The sequence below is a fragment of the Salvelinus fontinalis genome, chromosome 5, assembly GCF_029448725.1.
Source record: "Salvelinus fontinalis isolate EN_2023a chromosome 5, ASM2944872v1, whole genome shotgun sequence".
Taxonomy (NCBI): domain Eukaryota; kingdom Metazoa; phylum Chordata; class Actinopteri; order Salmoniformes; family Salmonidae; genus Salvelinus; species Salvelinus fontinalis.
The window spans coordinates 5174774-5192308 of record NC_074669.1 but is presented as its reverse complement, the minus strand read 5'-3'; the positions used below and the strand labels follow the sequence as shown (position 1 = coordinate 5192308).

At 43.2% G+C, this 17535-nt stretch overlaps 1 protein-coding gene across 2 annotated transcripts in view; it reads left to right on the top strand.

Annotated features, from left to right (window-relative positions):
* The window catches only part of LOC129854941 (EGF-like repeat and discoidin I-like domain-containing protein 3), a 39493-nt gene extending 28921 nt beyond the window's left edge, over positions 1-10572 (top strand). The window contains exons 6-10 of one of the 2 annotated variants that reach the window (XM_055922143.1): positions 2611-2766; positions 3254-3398; positions 5623-5825; positions 6711-6866; positions 7212-10572. In XM_055922143.1, coding sequence (XP_055778118.1) covers positions 2611-2766; positions 3254-3398; positions 5623-5825; positions 6711-6866; positions 7212-7355 — 804 coding nt within the window. In that variant the 3' untranslated portion in view covers positions 7356-10572. The remainder of the gene's footprint in view (positions 1-2610; positions 2767-3253; positions 3399-5622; positions 5826-6710; positions 6867-7211) is intronic. The other variant, XM_055922142.1, reaches the window with a different exon arrangement.
* The last annotated feature ends 6963 nt before the right edge of the window (positions 10573-17535 follow it).

Here is a 17535-nt window from a genome sequence, read left to right as displayed (position 1 = left end):
CCATCTTTGTTCCCATGTGCAGTTGCAATCCATAGTCTGGCTTTTTATGGCGGTTTTGGAGCAGTGGCTTCTTCCTTGCTGAGTGGCCTTTCAGGTTATATCGATATAGCACTCGTTTTACTGTGGATATAGATACTTTTGTACCTGTTTCCTCCAGCATCTTCACAAGGCCCTTTGCTGCTGTTCTGGGATTGACTTGTACTTTTCGCACCAAAGTACGTTCATCTCTAATCGATAGAACACGTCTCCTTCCTGGGCGGTATGACGGCTGCGTGGTCCCATGGTGTTTATACTTGTGTACTATTGTTTATACAGATGAACGTGGTACCTTCAGGCGTTTTGAAATTGCTCCCAAGGATGAACCAGACTTGTGGAGGTCTACCATTTTTTTCTGCGGTCTTGGCTGATTTCTTTTGATTTTCTCATGATGTCAAGCAAAGAGGCACTGAGTTTGAAGGTAGGCCTTGAAATACATCCACAGGTACACCTCCAATTGACTCAAATTATGTCAATTAGCCTGTCAAACTTCTAAAGCCATGTCATAATTTTCAGGGATTTTCCAAGCTGTTTAAAGGCAGAGTCAACTTAGTGTATGTAAACTTCTGACCCACTGGAATTTAGATACAGTGAAATAATCTGTCTGTGAACAATTGTTGGAAAAATGCACAAAGTAGATGTCCTAACCGACTTGCCAAAACTATAGTTTGTTAACAAGAAATTTATGGAGTGGTTGAAAAACAAGTTTTAATTAATCCAACCGAAATGTATGTAAACTTCTGACTTCAACTGTATCTGACAGTTAACCATGTTGACTAGTATATAGTGATCTGACAGTTAACCATGTTGACTAGTATATAGTGATAGATCTGACAGTTAACCATGTTGACTAGTATATAGTGATAGATCTGACAGTTAACCATGTTGACTAGTATATAGTGATAGATCTGACAGTAAACCATGTTGACTAGTATATAGTGATCCGACAGTTAACCATGTTGACTAGTATATAGTGATAGATCTGACAGTAAACCATGTTGACTAGTATATAGTGATAGATCTGACAGTTAACCATGTTGACTAGTATATAGTGATAGATCTGACAGTAAACGATGTTGATTAGTATATAGTGATAGATCTGACAGTAAACCATGTTGACTAGTATATAGTGATCTGATAGTAAACCATGTTGACTAGTATATAGTGATCTGACAGTAAACCATGTTGACTAGTATATAGTAAACCATGTTGACTAGTATATAGTGATCTGACAGTAAACCATGTTGACTAGTATATAGTAAACCATGTTGACTAGTATATAGTAAACCATGTTGACTAGTATATAGTGATCTGACAGTAAACCATGTTGACTAGTATATAGTAAACCATGTTGACTAGTATATAGTAAACCATGTTGACTAGTATATAGTAAACCATGTTGACTAGTATATAGTGATCTGACAGTAAACCATGTTGACTAGTATATAATAAACCATGTTGACTAGTATATAGTAAACCATGTTGACTAGTATATAGTAAACCATGTTGACTAGTATATAGTAAACCGTGTTGACTAGTATATAGTAAACCGTGTTGACTAGTATATAGTAAACCGTGTTGACTAGTATATAGTAAACCGTGTTGACTAGTATATAGTAAACCGTGTTGACTAGTATGTAGTAAACCGTGTTGACTAGTATGTAGTAAACCGTGTTGACTAGTATATAGTAAACCGTGTTGACTAGTATATAGTAAACCATGTTGACTAGTATATAGTAAACCATGTTGACTAGTATATAGTAAACCATGTTGACTAGTATACAGTAAACCATGTTGACTAGTATATAGTAAACCATGTTGACTAGTATATAGTAAACCATGTTGACTAGTATATAGTAAACCATGTTGACTAGTATACAGTAAACCATGTTGACTAGTATATAGTAAACCATGTTGACTAGTATATAGTAAACCATGTTGACTAGTATATAGTAAACCATGTTGACTAGTATATAGTAAACCATGTTGACTAGTATATAGTAAACCATGTTGACTAGTATATAGTAAACCATGTTGACTAGTATATAGTAAACCATGTTGACTAGTATACAGTAAACCATGTTGACTAGTATACAGTAAACCATGTTGACTAGTATACAGTAAACCATGTTGACTAGTATACAGTAAACCATGTTGACTAGTATATAGTGATAGATCTGACAGTAAACCATGTTGACTAGTATATAGTAAACCATGTTGACTAGTATATAGTGATAGATCTGACAGTAAACCATGTTGACTAGTATATAGTAAACCATGTTGACTAGTATATAGTGATAGATCTGACAGTAAACCATGTTGACTAGTATATAGTAAACCATGTTGACTAGTATATAGTAAACCATGTTGACTAGTATATAGTAAACCATGTTGACTAGTATATAGTAAACCATGTTGACTAGTATATAGTAAACCATGTTGACTAGTATATAGTAAACCATGTTGACTAGTATATAGTAAACCATGTTGACTAGTATATAGTAAACCATGTTGACTAGTATATAGTAAACCATGTGGACTAGTATATAGTAAACCATGGGTGTGTTTGTGCAGATTAACATGCAGAGGAAGATGCGTTTCACGGGCATCGTGACGCAGGGCGCCAGCCGCATGGGGTCAGCAGAGTTCATCAAGGCCTTTAAAGTGGCGTCCAGTCTGGACGGGAGGACCTACACTATGTACCGCCTGGACAGACAGACAAAGGACACTGTGAGTGAAAACACACACACACACACTCACATCCTCTGATGTGTACGCACACACTATGACAGATTTCTGCATTTGCACCATCTTCTACATATAGTGCATGTTTTGAGAGTTCTATTTAGGGTGTAGGGCAGGGTTCTTGAACTCTGACCCTACGAGTTCCGGAGTCTGCTGGGTTTCTGTTCTACCTGATTAATTTCACCCACCTGGTGTCCCAGGTCTAAATCAGTATTTTCACTGTTCGCCTCTAATCAGGGACTAACTGACTTCGACATCCAGGGTTGAGTTTGAGGGGAATAGGTTATACATTCTATTCAGGGAATGTGGTGCAATTTCCCTGGATATGAATGAAAGTCATAGATTTGTTTGGGTTGGTGAGCTCTGCCTTTTACAGTGTCACGCCGGGGCCACCCGTATGAAAAATGTATGGATGCATGACTAAGTCACTTGAGACCAAATGTAATATTCTTAATTTCTTCTACTTCTCCAGGTGTTTGTGGGGAACGTGGACAACGACAGCACCAAGACCAACCTGTTTGACCCTCCCATCATCGGCCAGTACTTCCGCATCATCCCCGTGGTCTGTCGCAAGGCCTGCACCCTGCGCATGGAACTGGTGGGCTGTGAGCTCAATGGTAAACACAGACGTGCATGCTTACTTACACACAGACGTGCGCACACACACACACACTCTGACGCATGCGGACATACCGATAACAATGTTAACAAACTCAAACTGAATGGGGTTTTGGTTTCAGCGTGTCGGATGGTTCTATGGTACAGAGAGTTTTGCGTTTTACCAGCAGGTTTTTGGTTGACGTCTGACTGAAATGATACTGTGGGAAATAAGTCTGATCCAGTCTGACTCGGTACCTGTAAAGATACTCATACTGCCCACTTTGCATCAGTCCTGACTGGTTGAAAAATGAAAATCATCTGAAAAAGTGATTTATCAACAACATATGGACATTTTTGCAGTGGAAACATTGGCTACGACGTCTATCGTGTAAATAAATCTGTTTTTTTGGGGGGGGGGGGGGGGGGTTGTAACCAAGTCATATTGATCATCACAACCTTGTATCCACGCTAGTAGAACTAGCGAGATATTTTGGACTGCCTTTATGTCCTCTGCTGCATTTATCCTGATGCCATGGGTTATCTGGCTTGGTTGTATCCTGATGCCATGGGTTATCTGGCTTGGTTGTATCCTGATGCCATGGGTTATCTGGCTTAGTTGTATCCTGATGCCATGGGTTATCTGGCTTAGTTGTATCCTGATGCCATGGGTTATCTGGCTTGGTTGTACCCTGATGCCATGGGTTATCTGGCTTAGTTGTATCCTGATGCCATGGGTTATCTGGCTTAGTTGTATCCTGATGCCATGGGTTATCTGGCTTAGTTGTATCCTGATGCCATGGGTTATCTGGCTTGGTTGTACCCTGATGCCATGGGTTATCTGGCTTAGTTGTATCCTGATGCCATGGGTTATCTGGCTTAGTTGTATCCTGATGCCATGGGTTATCTGGCTTGGTTGTACCCTGATGCCATGGGTTATCTGGCTTGGTTGTACCCTGATGCCATGGGTTATCTGGCTTGGTTGTATCCTGATGCCATGGGTTATCTGGCTTGGTTGTATCCTGATGCCATGGGTTATCTGGCTTGGTTGTATCCTGATGCCATGGGTTATCTGGCTTGGTTGTATCCTGATGCCATGGGTTATCTGGCTTGGTTGTATCCTGATGCCATGGGTTATCTGGCTTGGTTTAATTTACTGGGGACAAATGTGTCTGTCTTAAAAGTGGTCAGAAATGTCCATCTTTGACTCTGTCAAAGTGCAGATTGTTATTGGTTATAATGTTTCCACGTGTACCTCGTACTACACTCACCACCACACACACATCACCGCACACACACCACCACACACACATGCACGCTACAAACAACATCCTGCAACACACACTGACTAAGTGAAGTGTACGACTCACTGCATCTCAGTCCAACTAACCTACATGGTACTGATACTGCTGTGGATGTACGACTCACTGCATCTCAGTCCATCTAATCTACATGGTACTGATACTGCTGTGGATGTACGACTCACTGCATCTCAGTCCATCTAATCTACATGGTACTGATATTGCTGTGGATGTATGACTCACTGTGTCTCAGTCCATCTAATCTACATGGTACTGATATTGCTGTGGATGTATGACTCACTGTCTCAGTCCATCTAATCTACATGGTACTGATACTGCTGTGGATGTATGACTCACTGTCTCAGTCCAACTAACCTACATGCTCCTCTAGTTGGCTGCCATATGTTGTCCATCTCTCTCGCTCTCTCTCTCGCTCTCAGCATTTTCCAAACTCTGTCCTGGGGATTCCAAGGGTTGCAAATTTCCTTTTTCCCCCCTAGCACTACACAGCTAAATCAAGTAACCAACTCGTCCTCAAGCTGTGTATTTCTAGGACACAAACCAGGACCGAGTTCAGGAAACCCTTCATCGGTCATAACATGGGCTGTACAAAGTTCGGCCAACTCGGTTTGAAAATGTAGCATTTTAAATGACCGCCAAAAAGCTCCCAAGACAATTGCATTCTATCATCAGAGAGCCAACGTGGAAGGTAAGTTGGGCGAACTCTGTATTCCTTATGTCTGTATGTCTGTACCGTACGGCTATGTGTTCTCACTACTCCGTCCACCTCACCACAACTCTGGTCGTTACTGGCTGTCGTCATCCATGTGCTTTCAGTGTGCTGTTCACCGGCTGGCTGGCTTGGGCCTTTCCTGTCCGTCTCTTGTCTATCATACTTCTCTCTCTCTCTTTCTCTCCCGCTGCTTGTGGTCTCACTTCACAGTGTATTCAAACACGGCAGGTTGCTCCGAGCCCCTGGGCATGAAGTCGCGCCTGCTCGCCGACCGCCAGATCTCGGCCTCCAGCGTCTACCGCACCTGGGGCATTGAGCCGTTCACCTGGCAACCACACTACGCTCGGCTGGACAAGCAGGGCAAGACCAACGCCTGGACGGCGGACACCACCAAGCGCTCTGAGTGGCTGCAGGTAACTGCAGGGGGTTCAGAGGGGATTTTGGGAAGTGGTGTGGGTGGTGGGGTCACTTAGTGGGCAGCAGATATCCTAGAGATTTTAGCATTGGACCAGTAACCAAAAGTTTGCTTGTTCGAATACCCGAGCCAACAATGTGAAACATCTGTCGTTGAGCCCCTTGAGCAAGGCACTTAACCCTTATTTACTGTGTGACCCTGTAAAACAACACATTTCACTTCACCTATCTGGTGTGTGACAATAAAACATCTGTTTCTATTTTTTTTTGGGGGGGGGGCTATAGTTGAGTGTGATTTGTGTTGGTGAGAGAGAATCTTAACTTTCCCTGTTTTACTTTACCAGGTTAGCCCTTCAAAGATTCTCTCTCACTGTTTACCAACAAATGACTGACAATTTTTGAACTTGATTTATCTAGGTTAGCCCAAGATGCTTATTTTTCATGGTGGAACAATGTGGTGGGGAGACAAGTAACCGCTGCTGCTACGGGGATGTGTAGTTCAACATCGGCAGCGTTGCCACTAGAGAAACCCTGTTTCTGTAACAGGTGGACCTGGAGTCCTGCTTGTTTCTGACACGTTCTCCTTCTGTAACAGGTGGACCTGGGGTCCTGCTTGTTCTAACACGTTCTCCTTCTGTAACAGGTGGACCTGGGGTCCTGCTTGTTCTGACACGTTCTCCTTCTGTAACAGGTGGACCTGGGGTCCTGCTTGTTCTGACACGTTCTCCTTCTGTAACAGGTGGACCTGGGGTCCTGCTTGTTCTAACACGTTCTCCTTCTGTAACAGGTGGACCTGGGGTCCTGCTTGTTTCTGACACGTTCTCCTTCTGTAACAGGTGGACCTGGGGTCCTGCTTGTTCTAACACGTTCTCCTTCTGTAATAGGTGGACCTGGAGTCCCCTAAGAAAATCACAGGTATCATCACCCAGGGGGCCAAGGACTTTGGGGCGGTCCAGTTTGTCTCTGCCTTCAAGGTGTCCTATAGTGACGATGGGCAATTCTGGAGCATAGTCAAGGATGATGTCACCAGCACAGACAAGGTCCGTTTTTTTGTATCTTGACATCCAAAGAAGTGAAGCCCAACATGAATTTACCCAATGTGTGGCTGTGTAGGAAAATGGACCAATTAAAGTACTTCTTGGCTATTAAATTAAGAGGGTATTTTTTGTGTTTTTTCCCCAAGTTTTACTTTACTCCTTTTTTATTTTCACACAATAAACGGAACCTCAAACAACAGTTGCCATGAGATACAGACACTTCAACATATGTCATAGATTTCATGATGTTCTATAGATTCTGTGATGGATGTTCAGTAGCTAGCTAACTAACTAAGTAATTAACTCCCATCTGTCTCTGTGCGTGTGATTCGACTCTCCAACCTCCAGATCTTCCCTGGCAACAGCGACAACAATGTCCACAAGAAGAACCTGTTCGAGCCTCCGTTCTACGCCCGATTCGTCCGCATCCTGCCGTGGGCGTGGCACGGGCGCATCACCTTGCGAATGGAGCTGCTGGGCTGTGACGAGTAGCCCCGCCCAAGTCTCCTCTTTCCCCGCCCCCGCCCTCCTCCTCTTCCTTTCTTTCCAAAAACCTCCTGAGCCACACTTGCACTGCCTTGCTCAGATCTGTAGAGGGCAGTAAAACACCACGTCACCACCACAACCCTGCCCCGACTGAGGAGGTACAAAACCACCTAATGGTTACTGCTAGAATTGGGTAGGGGTAATCTGATCCTAGATCTGTGCTTAAGGTCAACTTGTACCTCGAGCACACCGACTACTGCTGTGTCAGACGGAACTGCATGGACTCTGAAACGGTCCTTCCTAGATCGGGCCTGTGTTGTGTTCAGTTTCAGAGTAGGACTGCTGATCTTATTCATTATTATGATTTTTTTCTTTTCTCGAAAGGCAAAACTGATCCTAGATCAGCACTGCTACTGTATACGGGCCGAAGGCTGAACCTGAAACCCCATTGACGATGTACAATAGTAGCTCATTTAGCTGAGATGTTTTTCCCCAATAGAGGGTTTTCACCTGACCGTCCTGAAGTGAGTAGTAGTATTATCGAACACACTCGTCTGTAGTGTTCGCTTCCAAGCTGTGACTCTGCAATGCTTTGGAAGATGTTTTGAAGAACTTTGTTTGTGTTTGCTTAATGAAGACTCCTCGTGTGACCATAGACTTGATACGAATTTTGTTCTTTTGTTATTTTTTTAAAGAAATGTATACCAAATGTATTTTGCTTTGTTGCCGTGTGTATAGTCTTAGTTAACTAGTCCTAAATGCACTATGATTCATTATTATTTGCGTTTTTTACTAAATTAACATTTTCATGTAAGTATACTGAACAAAAATATAAACGCAACATGCAACAATTTCAAAGATTTTAATGAGGAAATCAATCAATTGCCCTAATCTATGGATTTCATATGTCTGGCAGTACAGATATGGTATCTGTTGGTCGCAGATACCTTAAACAAAAAATGGGCCTCACAATGGGCCTCAGGATCTCGTCACGGTAATTTTTGTACATTCAAATGGCCATCGATAAAATGTAATTGTGTTCGTTGTCGGTAGCTTACGCCTGCCCATACCATAACCCCACCTCCACCATGGAGCACTCTGTTCACAACGTTGACATCAGCAAACCGCTTACCAACACAACGCCATACACATGGTCTGCGGTTGTGAGGCCGGTTGAATGTACTGGCTAACTCTATAAAACGATGTTGGAGGCGGTTTATGGTAGATAAATTAACATTTAAATTATCTGGAAACACCTCTGGTGGCCATTCCTGCATTCATCTTGCCAATTGCATCCATGTGCTGTGTACAAAACGGCATATTTTAGTGGGCTTTTATTGTCCCCAGCACAAGGTGCACCTGTGTAATGATCATGCTGTTTAATCAGCTTTTTGTTATGCCACACCTGTCAGGTGGATGGATTATCACTAACGGGGATGTAAAGACATTTGTTCTCAATTTTAAAGAAATAAGCTTTATAAGCATATGGAATATGTCTGGGATCTGTTATTTCAGTTAATGAAACATGGGACCAACACTTTACATGTTGCCTTTTATATTTTTGTTCAGCTTAGTAGCAGACTTAACATTTAGAAAGCATAGAGACTCTTATTCTGTAATCTTGTGACATTCCAAAACCCCAAAGTAGTTGAATTCTATTTTAGTTGATTATTTTTTGCCAAAGAGAATCTAAAAGTGCAGAAATACTACCGTACACTATGGTGTTATAACATGTGTTATAACTTAAGTACGTGGTGTATTATAACTCAATGTACTTTGATTGTGATGTCTGTCCTATAAGAATAGTTTTATTATCACAACTCGCAGTGCATAATCAATGTAATGCATTTATTACTAATTGACAAGTATTATAAAGTAAAAAAATATAGAAAATATCGAGTTAACAAGTTCATGATGCTGCCAAATGTCTTTCTCAGGTCAAGGCAGATCCATTCTAGCCTGATCCCAGATCTGTTTGTGCTGTCTTGCTAAACACATAAGAGTTGTCAAGACAGCACAACTGATCTGGGACAAGGTAGATCTATTCCTTTTGTATGTGCTACTGATGTCGTTATAACACTCCATGATACATAGCTCAACTCAATATCACTCAGCCATGTTTTCTTTTTTTTTATGATATTGTTTTTTTTATTATATATATTTTTAAGGCACTTTCAGAGTCAGTTTAATTATTCTTTGCTGAGGTGTGGAAAATTGTGAAACCCAAAGTTTTCTACATTGAAGAAATACAGTATACATATTGACCCTACATGTAGATTGAGTGTTGGAAGATAAAGATACTAGGCGTCTGTCGTTTCACTGCATAGGAGAACAGTATATATGGCTTCCATAAGTTATCAGGAAGCAATTTAGATTTCTCTGTAGATTTCTGACCGGCAATAGCAGCCAAAAACCACATTTCCATCAGTTTTATTTCCGAGCTGGTTATCCTACCTAGTGTAAATACTTGTTGTTATAAATTGTTCCTAGAAGATGGAATGTTTAGCAGCAGACTAATCAAATGCCATCCATTTCTCACGACGGCCAAAATTTATGCGTAGAAATCGAAGGCTGTGGCCACACTGATAAGATAGAAAATGGAAAAAATGTCATTAAAAAATAAGATTTATACGGTTGCACTGAACGTATGACATGACCGGCGATCTCCATATTACTCCTAGGTCATAGCTAACGTTGTAAAGATCCCTCTTTGGGCTTGTGCAATAAGTTATTAGTTTTGATATGAATGAATCTGAATCATAGATATTGATGATAGATATACACGCGGACAACGACACATTTTCAAAGCTATGGATGGATGGTAGTGTCGAACACTGTCCAAATATGTATGATCTTTTGCAGACTGTTTCAAAACGGTTATCTGATGTCTGCATGCATTCTATTGACTATGATTTCTCAGTTCCAACAGAAGTTTTGATTTATATTGTTTTTTTCTGTACACTTAAAAAAAAAAAAAAGATTGTTTATCAGACTAGTTATTTCCGGTTCTTTCATTCCACAATGTCCTGGTTTTATGAGTCATGAAAAAATATACAATTGATGTGTTTTTATGCAATATTATTAGTTACACGTACTTTACATCTTACAGTATTCTGACTGGATCTGATTTCATTTTGTTCATGTTTCTGTTAAGAGAATTCCCTTATGTTTGGCCTTTTTGTAACTCTCAAGACATAAATAATAAAGGACTTAAATGCAGAAAGCTTGTATATCGTACAGTAAATAAACTAGTTTAAATGTCAGACCTTCTCCATTTCACCTGTATTGTGTTAAAGGTGCAATCTGGGATATCTGCTGCAATTTTTGGTCAATCGTCATGGGCAGAAACACAAATCCCATATTGTAGATTTAACCCTACAGTAACCTGAATCCATTAGACCTGAATCCATTACAGACATTTTCATTTCAAAAGGAGAAGATTAAAAGGGCTGAAATCTTTGGGTCAATCTGCCTGTTTAACATTTTTTTACGCCCTGAAGGCTAAGCTCTCCCTCCTATATGACGGCGTTATCTAAATCATTACCCACAGCACCTTTCAAAAACCCTCCAATGTTGTCCTCTGTAGAATCCTTTTGTCTGGATGGACACACATTGACTATAATACAGTGAGATTCACACCGCTTCCCCATCCAGGATGGTTTCATGACAATATCACAGCAGTAATTCCATAAACACCTCTTATTCCAAGATGCTCAAATTGTAGCATTTATTGTTCTGTTTAACCTTTTAATTAAAAAATAAATGACTTATTTTATAAGGGATATTTTTGTTTGGTTGCTTTAAAGGTACCACAATTGGTAACTACACGTTACCAAATAGTATGTAATGGTTCTTGTTTAAACGAACCCCAAAGAAATTAGTAATTATTAGGTAATTAACATTCACCCAACTAACTGGAGTAAATACAGGGTAAATGAAACACTGTGGTTGTGGAGTCAGTTTTCAGCTGTGTTGAGAAAAGGTCTAATGACTTCTCTTGGCCTCCAGCCCTCCACCACACCTCTTCTAAACTTGTGATTCCACGTCCTTCTCGCCTTAATTGTGCCTATGGCCGTCTCTGTGTTTTACAGCCCGGACTACAGAGTGATATGACATGGATGGAGCCACCAGATAAAAGAAGACTGTGGGTGTGGTGTTTTGATCTTGTCTAAAAGTGTGCCCGTCAACATTGCCTGCACTATTTGGGGTAAAGGTTGTCAGGTTGGTGTCTTTGTGTACTCAGGCTCAGTTTCCATTTGCCTTTAAAAATGAATCCTCTCCTTACCACCTCCGCTGTTCTAATCCGATAGAACTGACCAGGTGATATTCAACCTAATGATTAAGCTTCCGCCGTACGTTTTTTACCTGTCAAGTCTCCAATCAAAGCAGATGAAGGGGAGGAGAGGACGGATTTTTAAAAACGATGGAGACCGATCCCTAATAGAGCACCCCCAGGGGTCTCTTCAGGAGGATGTCGTTAGAATATTCAGATAGAAATCTATTGTTTAGAACAGATCTGAATGTCTGTCAGATGGGAAATCCACGTCCGCTCTATTCATTCTATTTGCAACATATAGAATGTCTCACATCAATGACTACACCCCTGGGTCGAGAGGTTCTTACCTTCCCATCCACCCGGCCCCAGAAGTTTGCCAGGTCCTAATATGGTAAATACAGCCCCTCCACCAAGAGGTTTTACTTTACTACCTAGTGCACCAGCCATACACCATGGTTTTACTGTAACTGGTGCCCCAGACATACACTGAGGTTTGACTGTAACTGGTGCCCCAGACATACACCAAGGTTTGACTGTAACTGGTGCCCCAGCCGTACACCAAGAGGTTTTACTTTACTACCTGGTGCCCCAGCCATACACCAAGAGGTTTTACTTTACTACCTGGTGCCCCAGCCATACACCAAGAGGTTTTACTTTACTACCTGGTGCCCCAGCCATACACCAAGAGGTTTTACTTTACTACCTGGTGCCCCAGCCATACACCAAGAGGTTTTACTGTACTACCTGGTGCCCCAGCCCTACACCAAGAGGTTTTACTGTACTACCTGGTGCCCCAGCTATACACCAAGAGGTTTTACTTTACTACCTGGTGCCCCAGCCATACACCAAGAGGTTTTACTTTACTACCTGGTGCCCCAGCCATACACCAAGAGGTTTTACTTTACTACCTGGTGCCCCAGCCGTACACCAAGAGGTTTTACTGTACTACCTGGTGCCCCAGCCGTACACCAAGAGGTTTTACTTTACTACCTGGTGCCCCAGCCATACACCAAGAGGTTTTACTGTACTACCTGGTGCCCCAGCCATACACCAAGAGGTTTTACTTTACTACCTGGTGCCCCAGCCATACACCAAGAGGTTTTACTTTACTACCTGGTGCCCCAGCCATACACCAAGAGGTTTTACTTTACTACCTGGTGCCCCAGCCATACACCAAGAGGTTTTACTTTACTACCTGGTGCCCCAGCCGTACACCGAGGTTTTACTTTACTACCTGGTGCCCCAGCCCTACACCAAGAGGTTTTACTTTACTACCTGGTGCCCCAGCCATACACCAAGAGGTTTTACTTTACTACCTGGTGCCCCAGCCATACACCAAGAGGTTTTACTTTACTACCTGGTGCCCCAGCCGTACACCAAGAGGTTTTACTTTACTACCTGGTGCCCCAGCCGTACACCAAGAGGTTTTACTTTACTACCTGGTGCCCCAGCCATACACCAAGAGGTTTTACTTTACTACCTGGTGCCCCAGCCATACACCAAGAGGTTTTCCTTTAGTACCTGGTGCCCCAGCCCTACACCAAGAGGTTTTACTGTGCTACCTGGTGCCCCAGCTATACACCAAGAGGTTTTACTTTACTACCTGGTGCCCCAGCCATACACCAAGAGGTTTTACTTTACTACCTGGTGCCCCAGCCATACACCAAGAGGTTTTCCTTTAGTACCTGGTGCCCCAGCCATACACCAAGAGGTTTTCCTTTAGTACCTGGTGCCCCAGCCATACACCAAGAGGTTTTCCTTTAGTACCTGGTGCCCCAGCCCTACACCAAGAGGTTTGACTGTAACTGGTGCCCCAGCCCTACACCAAGAGGTTTTACTGTACTACCTTGTGCCCCAGCCCTACACCAAGAGGTTTTACTGAACTACCTGGTGCCCAAGTGGGAGGCTGGAGAGAGAGTGAGGAATGCAGGGCCGAAGAATGGCAGGAAGAATGAAGGGCCTGCGGGGTAGGATGGGGGGGCTCTTCAGGAAGGAATCTCTCCTGGAAAAACAGATATTTCTGACCAGTTCTGCCACCAAAGCACATTTGTTTTGTCTTTCGAAGAATGATCCTGGAGTCATTTTTTCCCGGTAGAAGGTTTAATTATAATTTTTTAAACACTGCTGATTTGAGTGGATATTTTTGTACCGTCTGATTTATCATATTTGTGATATTAAACTGATTTACTCTACTGAAGGATATGGCTATATAGCATTGGATGCTGCTGAGGGGAGGACGGCTCATAACAATGACTTGAACGGCCAAACGGAATGCCATCCAACACATGGAAACCGTGTGTTTGATGTATTTGATACCATTCCCCCTATTCCGCTCCAGCCGTTACCACGAGCCCGTCCTCCCCAATTAAAATGCCACCAACCTCCTGTGTAGTTGCGTGTATAACTTCATGTTGTAATCATCCATAACCATGTGTAACTGTGCAAGTTAACCTCAAATATGTGAGTAAAGCAAGGAAAGTAGGTTACAAGTAAGGTTTTCAGTTCTGAGGAGCTAAAGGTGTATCCGATTTAGGTGGTGTTATTGCGAAAGACTTTACCCTTGATAGAAATAACTCATTCCATTCTCTATAGTTTAGGTCGACCTGGAAGAAATCCTGCTCATTCGTCTGTATCTTCACGTCTTTCATGCGTTTTAATATTGGCTTTCTCACCGTTACCGTCCCATGTCGCTATCTGCCTTCAAACTCAAACCCTCTAACTCAACACTCACATCCTTTTGTTACCAAACCTGCCGTCTGAGTGTCTCCTCTTAGTTTCAACAAATGTGACAGCAGAGCTACTTATGTCATTGTCAAACCACACGTTTGGGCTCTGTGTGTCTGTGTGTGCGTACGTCTTTGTGACTGCCTGCGTATGTGTCATCTCATCCAACACAAACGGGCTTTGCTGTTGACGGTGTAGATTATACCCCTGGATCCAGTCACCCCCTGCAGTTCACAGGGACCTGGTATTCAGAGCCCCAGGCAGAGGCTTTCATCTGGGCTTTGAGAAGAGCAGCGACTAGGGCTCTTCAAACACAGCAGTAATGGCTGTGTCAGTGAGATGGTGAAAGGGTGTCTCCCAGGCAAGCACAGAGGGGGACGGCTGTGGGTTATAAAGGGGGGGGGGGGCAGGCTAGGATGGGCTGTGTTTGTGTGTGCATGTCTCTGCGTGTGTCTCTGTACATGTGTGTGTGTGCATGTCTCTGTATGTGTGTGTGTGTCTCTGTACGTGTGTGTGTGTGCATGTCTCTGTATGTGTGTGGTGGGGGTCTAGGATGTAGATGGTCAGGGGTTTGTCTATAGGGATGGGGATGGGGGGGGGGGGGGGGGGCGTTGGTGGTAGTCTGACATCCTGTTGGTTTCAAAGGGCTCAGAGCAGCTTTTTCCTCCTGTATAGTGTTTCAGGCACCAGGAATTCAAAAATAACAGCTGAATGTAGACAGGGTTTTCTCCAGAGGGTGGCGTGTTTAGGGTATTGCTCTTGACTTTGTGTGTGTGTGTACGTTCATACCTGCGTGCGTGCATTTGTGTTGTATATGTTGAGGATGGTTTGAGGGCATACCCTCTAATTCCCTATGGGGTTTAGCATGTGAATTTAGTGGGGGGGGGAAAACGTCCCACATCTTCACAGTGATACATAAACTTCACTCAACTATTTACAGAATCAACAAGTTCCAGAGGTCTCTGAGAACTGGAATTATCTTTGTTTTCCACGGCTGCTGCTGTTATTTCAGGCCTTCACTGAAATGAGTCCTCGTGATACTGTTGTCAGTGTTATTCAAGGTTGAGGAACAATGTGAATCAAGGAGTATGCTTCATCACCATACCCAAAATACAGGCTCGCTAACCACTTCAACATCAGGGAATACCCATGAACCAAAGCCTCATTGAGAGAACACGTGAATACAGATACTGTAGTTCATTTTATATTTGCCTAGGATTTGCGTAGGTCTAATATTTACTCTAATCTGGAAGTTGAGTTAATTCATTTAGGAAATTATTTTTTTTATATGAATAGGCATATAGTGTTTCAAAGTAATGAAATAAGGTTGGTTCATTTCAAGAGATAAAATACTTCATATAAATCAAATCCAATTTTATTTGTCACATACACATGGTTAGCAGATGTTAATGCGAGTGTAGCGAAATGCTTGTGCTTCTAGTTCCGACAATGCAGTAATAACCAACGAGTAATCTAACCTAACAATTCCACAACTACTACCTTATACACACAAGTGTAAAGGGATAAAGAATATGTACATAAAACTATATGAATGAGTGATGGTACAGAACGGCATAGGCAAGGTGCAGTAGATGGTATAGAGTACAATATATACATATGATATGAGTAATGTAGGCTATGTAAACATATTAAGTGGCATTGTTTAAAGTGGCTAGTGATACATTTTTTACATACATTTTTCCATTATTAAAGTGGCTGGAGTTGAGTCAGTATGTTGGCAGCAGCCACTCAATATTAGTGGTGGCTGTTTAACAGTCTGATGGCCTTGAGATAGAAGCTGTTTTTCAGTCTCTCGGTCCCTGCTTTGATGCACCTGTACTGACCTCGCCTTCTGGATGATAGCGGGGTGAACAGGCAGTGGCTCGGGTGGTTGTTGTCGTCGTCCTTGATGATCTTTATGGCCTTCCTGTGACATCGGGTGGTGTAGGTGTCCTGGAGGGCAGGTAGTTTTCCCCGGGTGATGCGTTGTGCAGACCTCACTACCCTCTGGAGAGCCTTACGGTTGTGGGCGGAGCAGTTGCCGTACCAGGCGGTGATATAGCCCGACAGGATGCTCCCGATTGCATCTGTAAAAGTTTGTGAGTGCTTTTGGTGACAAGCCGAATTTCTTCAGCCTCCTGAGGTTGAAGAGGCGCTGCTGCGCCTTCTTCACCACGCTGTCAGTGTGGATGGACCAATTCAGTTTGTCCGTGATGTGTACGCCGAGGAACTTAAAATTTACTACCCTCTCCACTACTGTCCTGTTGATGTGGATAGGGGGCTGCTCCCTCTGCTGTTTCCTGAAGTCCACGATCATCTCCTTTGTTTTGTTGACATTGAGTGTGAGGTTATTTTCCTGACACCACAATCCGAGGGCCCTCACCACCTCCCTGTAGGCCGTCTCGTCGTTGTTGGTAATCAAGCCTACCACTGTAGTGTCGTCTACAAACTTGATGATTGAGTTGGAGGCGTGCATGGCCACGTAGTCATGGGTGAACAGGGAGTACAGGAGAGGGATCAGAACGCACCCTTGTGGGGCCCCAGTGTTGAGGATCAGCGGGGTGGAGATGTTGTTACCTACCCTCACCACCTGGGGGCGGCCCATCAGGAAGTCCAGGACCCAGTTGCACAGGGTGGGGTCGAGACCCAGGGTCTCGAGCTTGATGACGAGTTTGGAGGGTACTATGGTGTTAAATGCTGAGCTGTAGTCGATGAACAGCATTCTCACATAGGTATTCCTCTTGTCCAGATGGGTTAGGGCAGTGTGGTTGCGATTGCGTCGTCTGTGGACCTATTGGTGCGGTAAGCAAATTGGAGTGGGTCTAGGGTGTCAGGTAGGGTGGAGGTGATATGGCCCTTGACTAGTCTCTCAAAGCACTTCATGATGACGGAAGTCAGTGCTACAGGCGGTAGTCGTTTAGCTCAGTTACCTTAGCTTTCTTGGGAACAGGAACAATGGTGGCCCTCTTGAAGCATGTGGGGACAGCAGACTGGGATAAGGATTGATTGAATATGTCCGTAAACACACCAGCCAGCTGGTCTGCGCATGCTCTGAGGACGTGGCCGGGGATGCCTGCAGCCTTGCGAGGGTTAACACGTTTAAATGTTTTACTCAGGTCAGCTGCAGTGAAGGAGAGTCCGCAGGTTTTGGTAGCGGGTGTGTCAGTGGCACTGTATTGTCCTCAA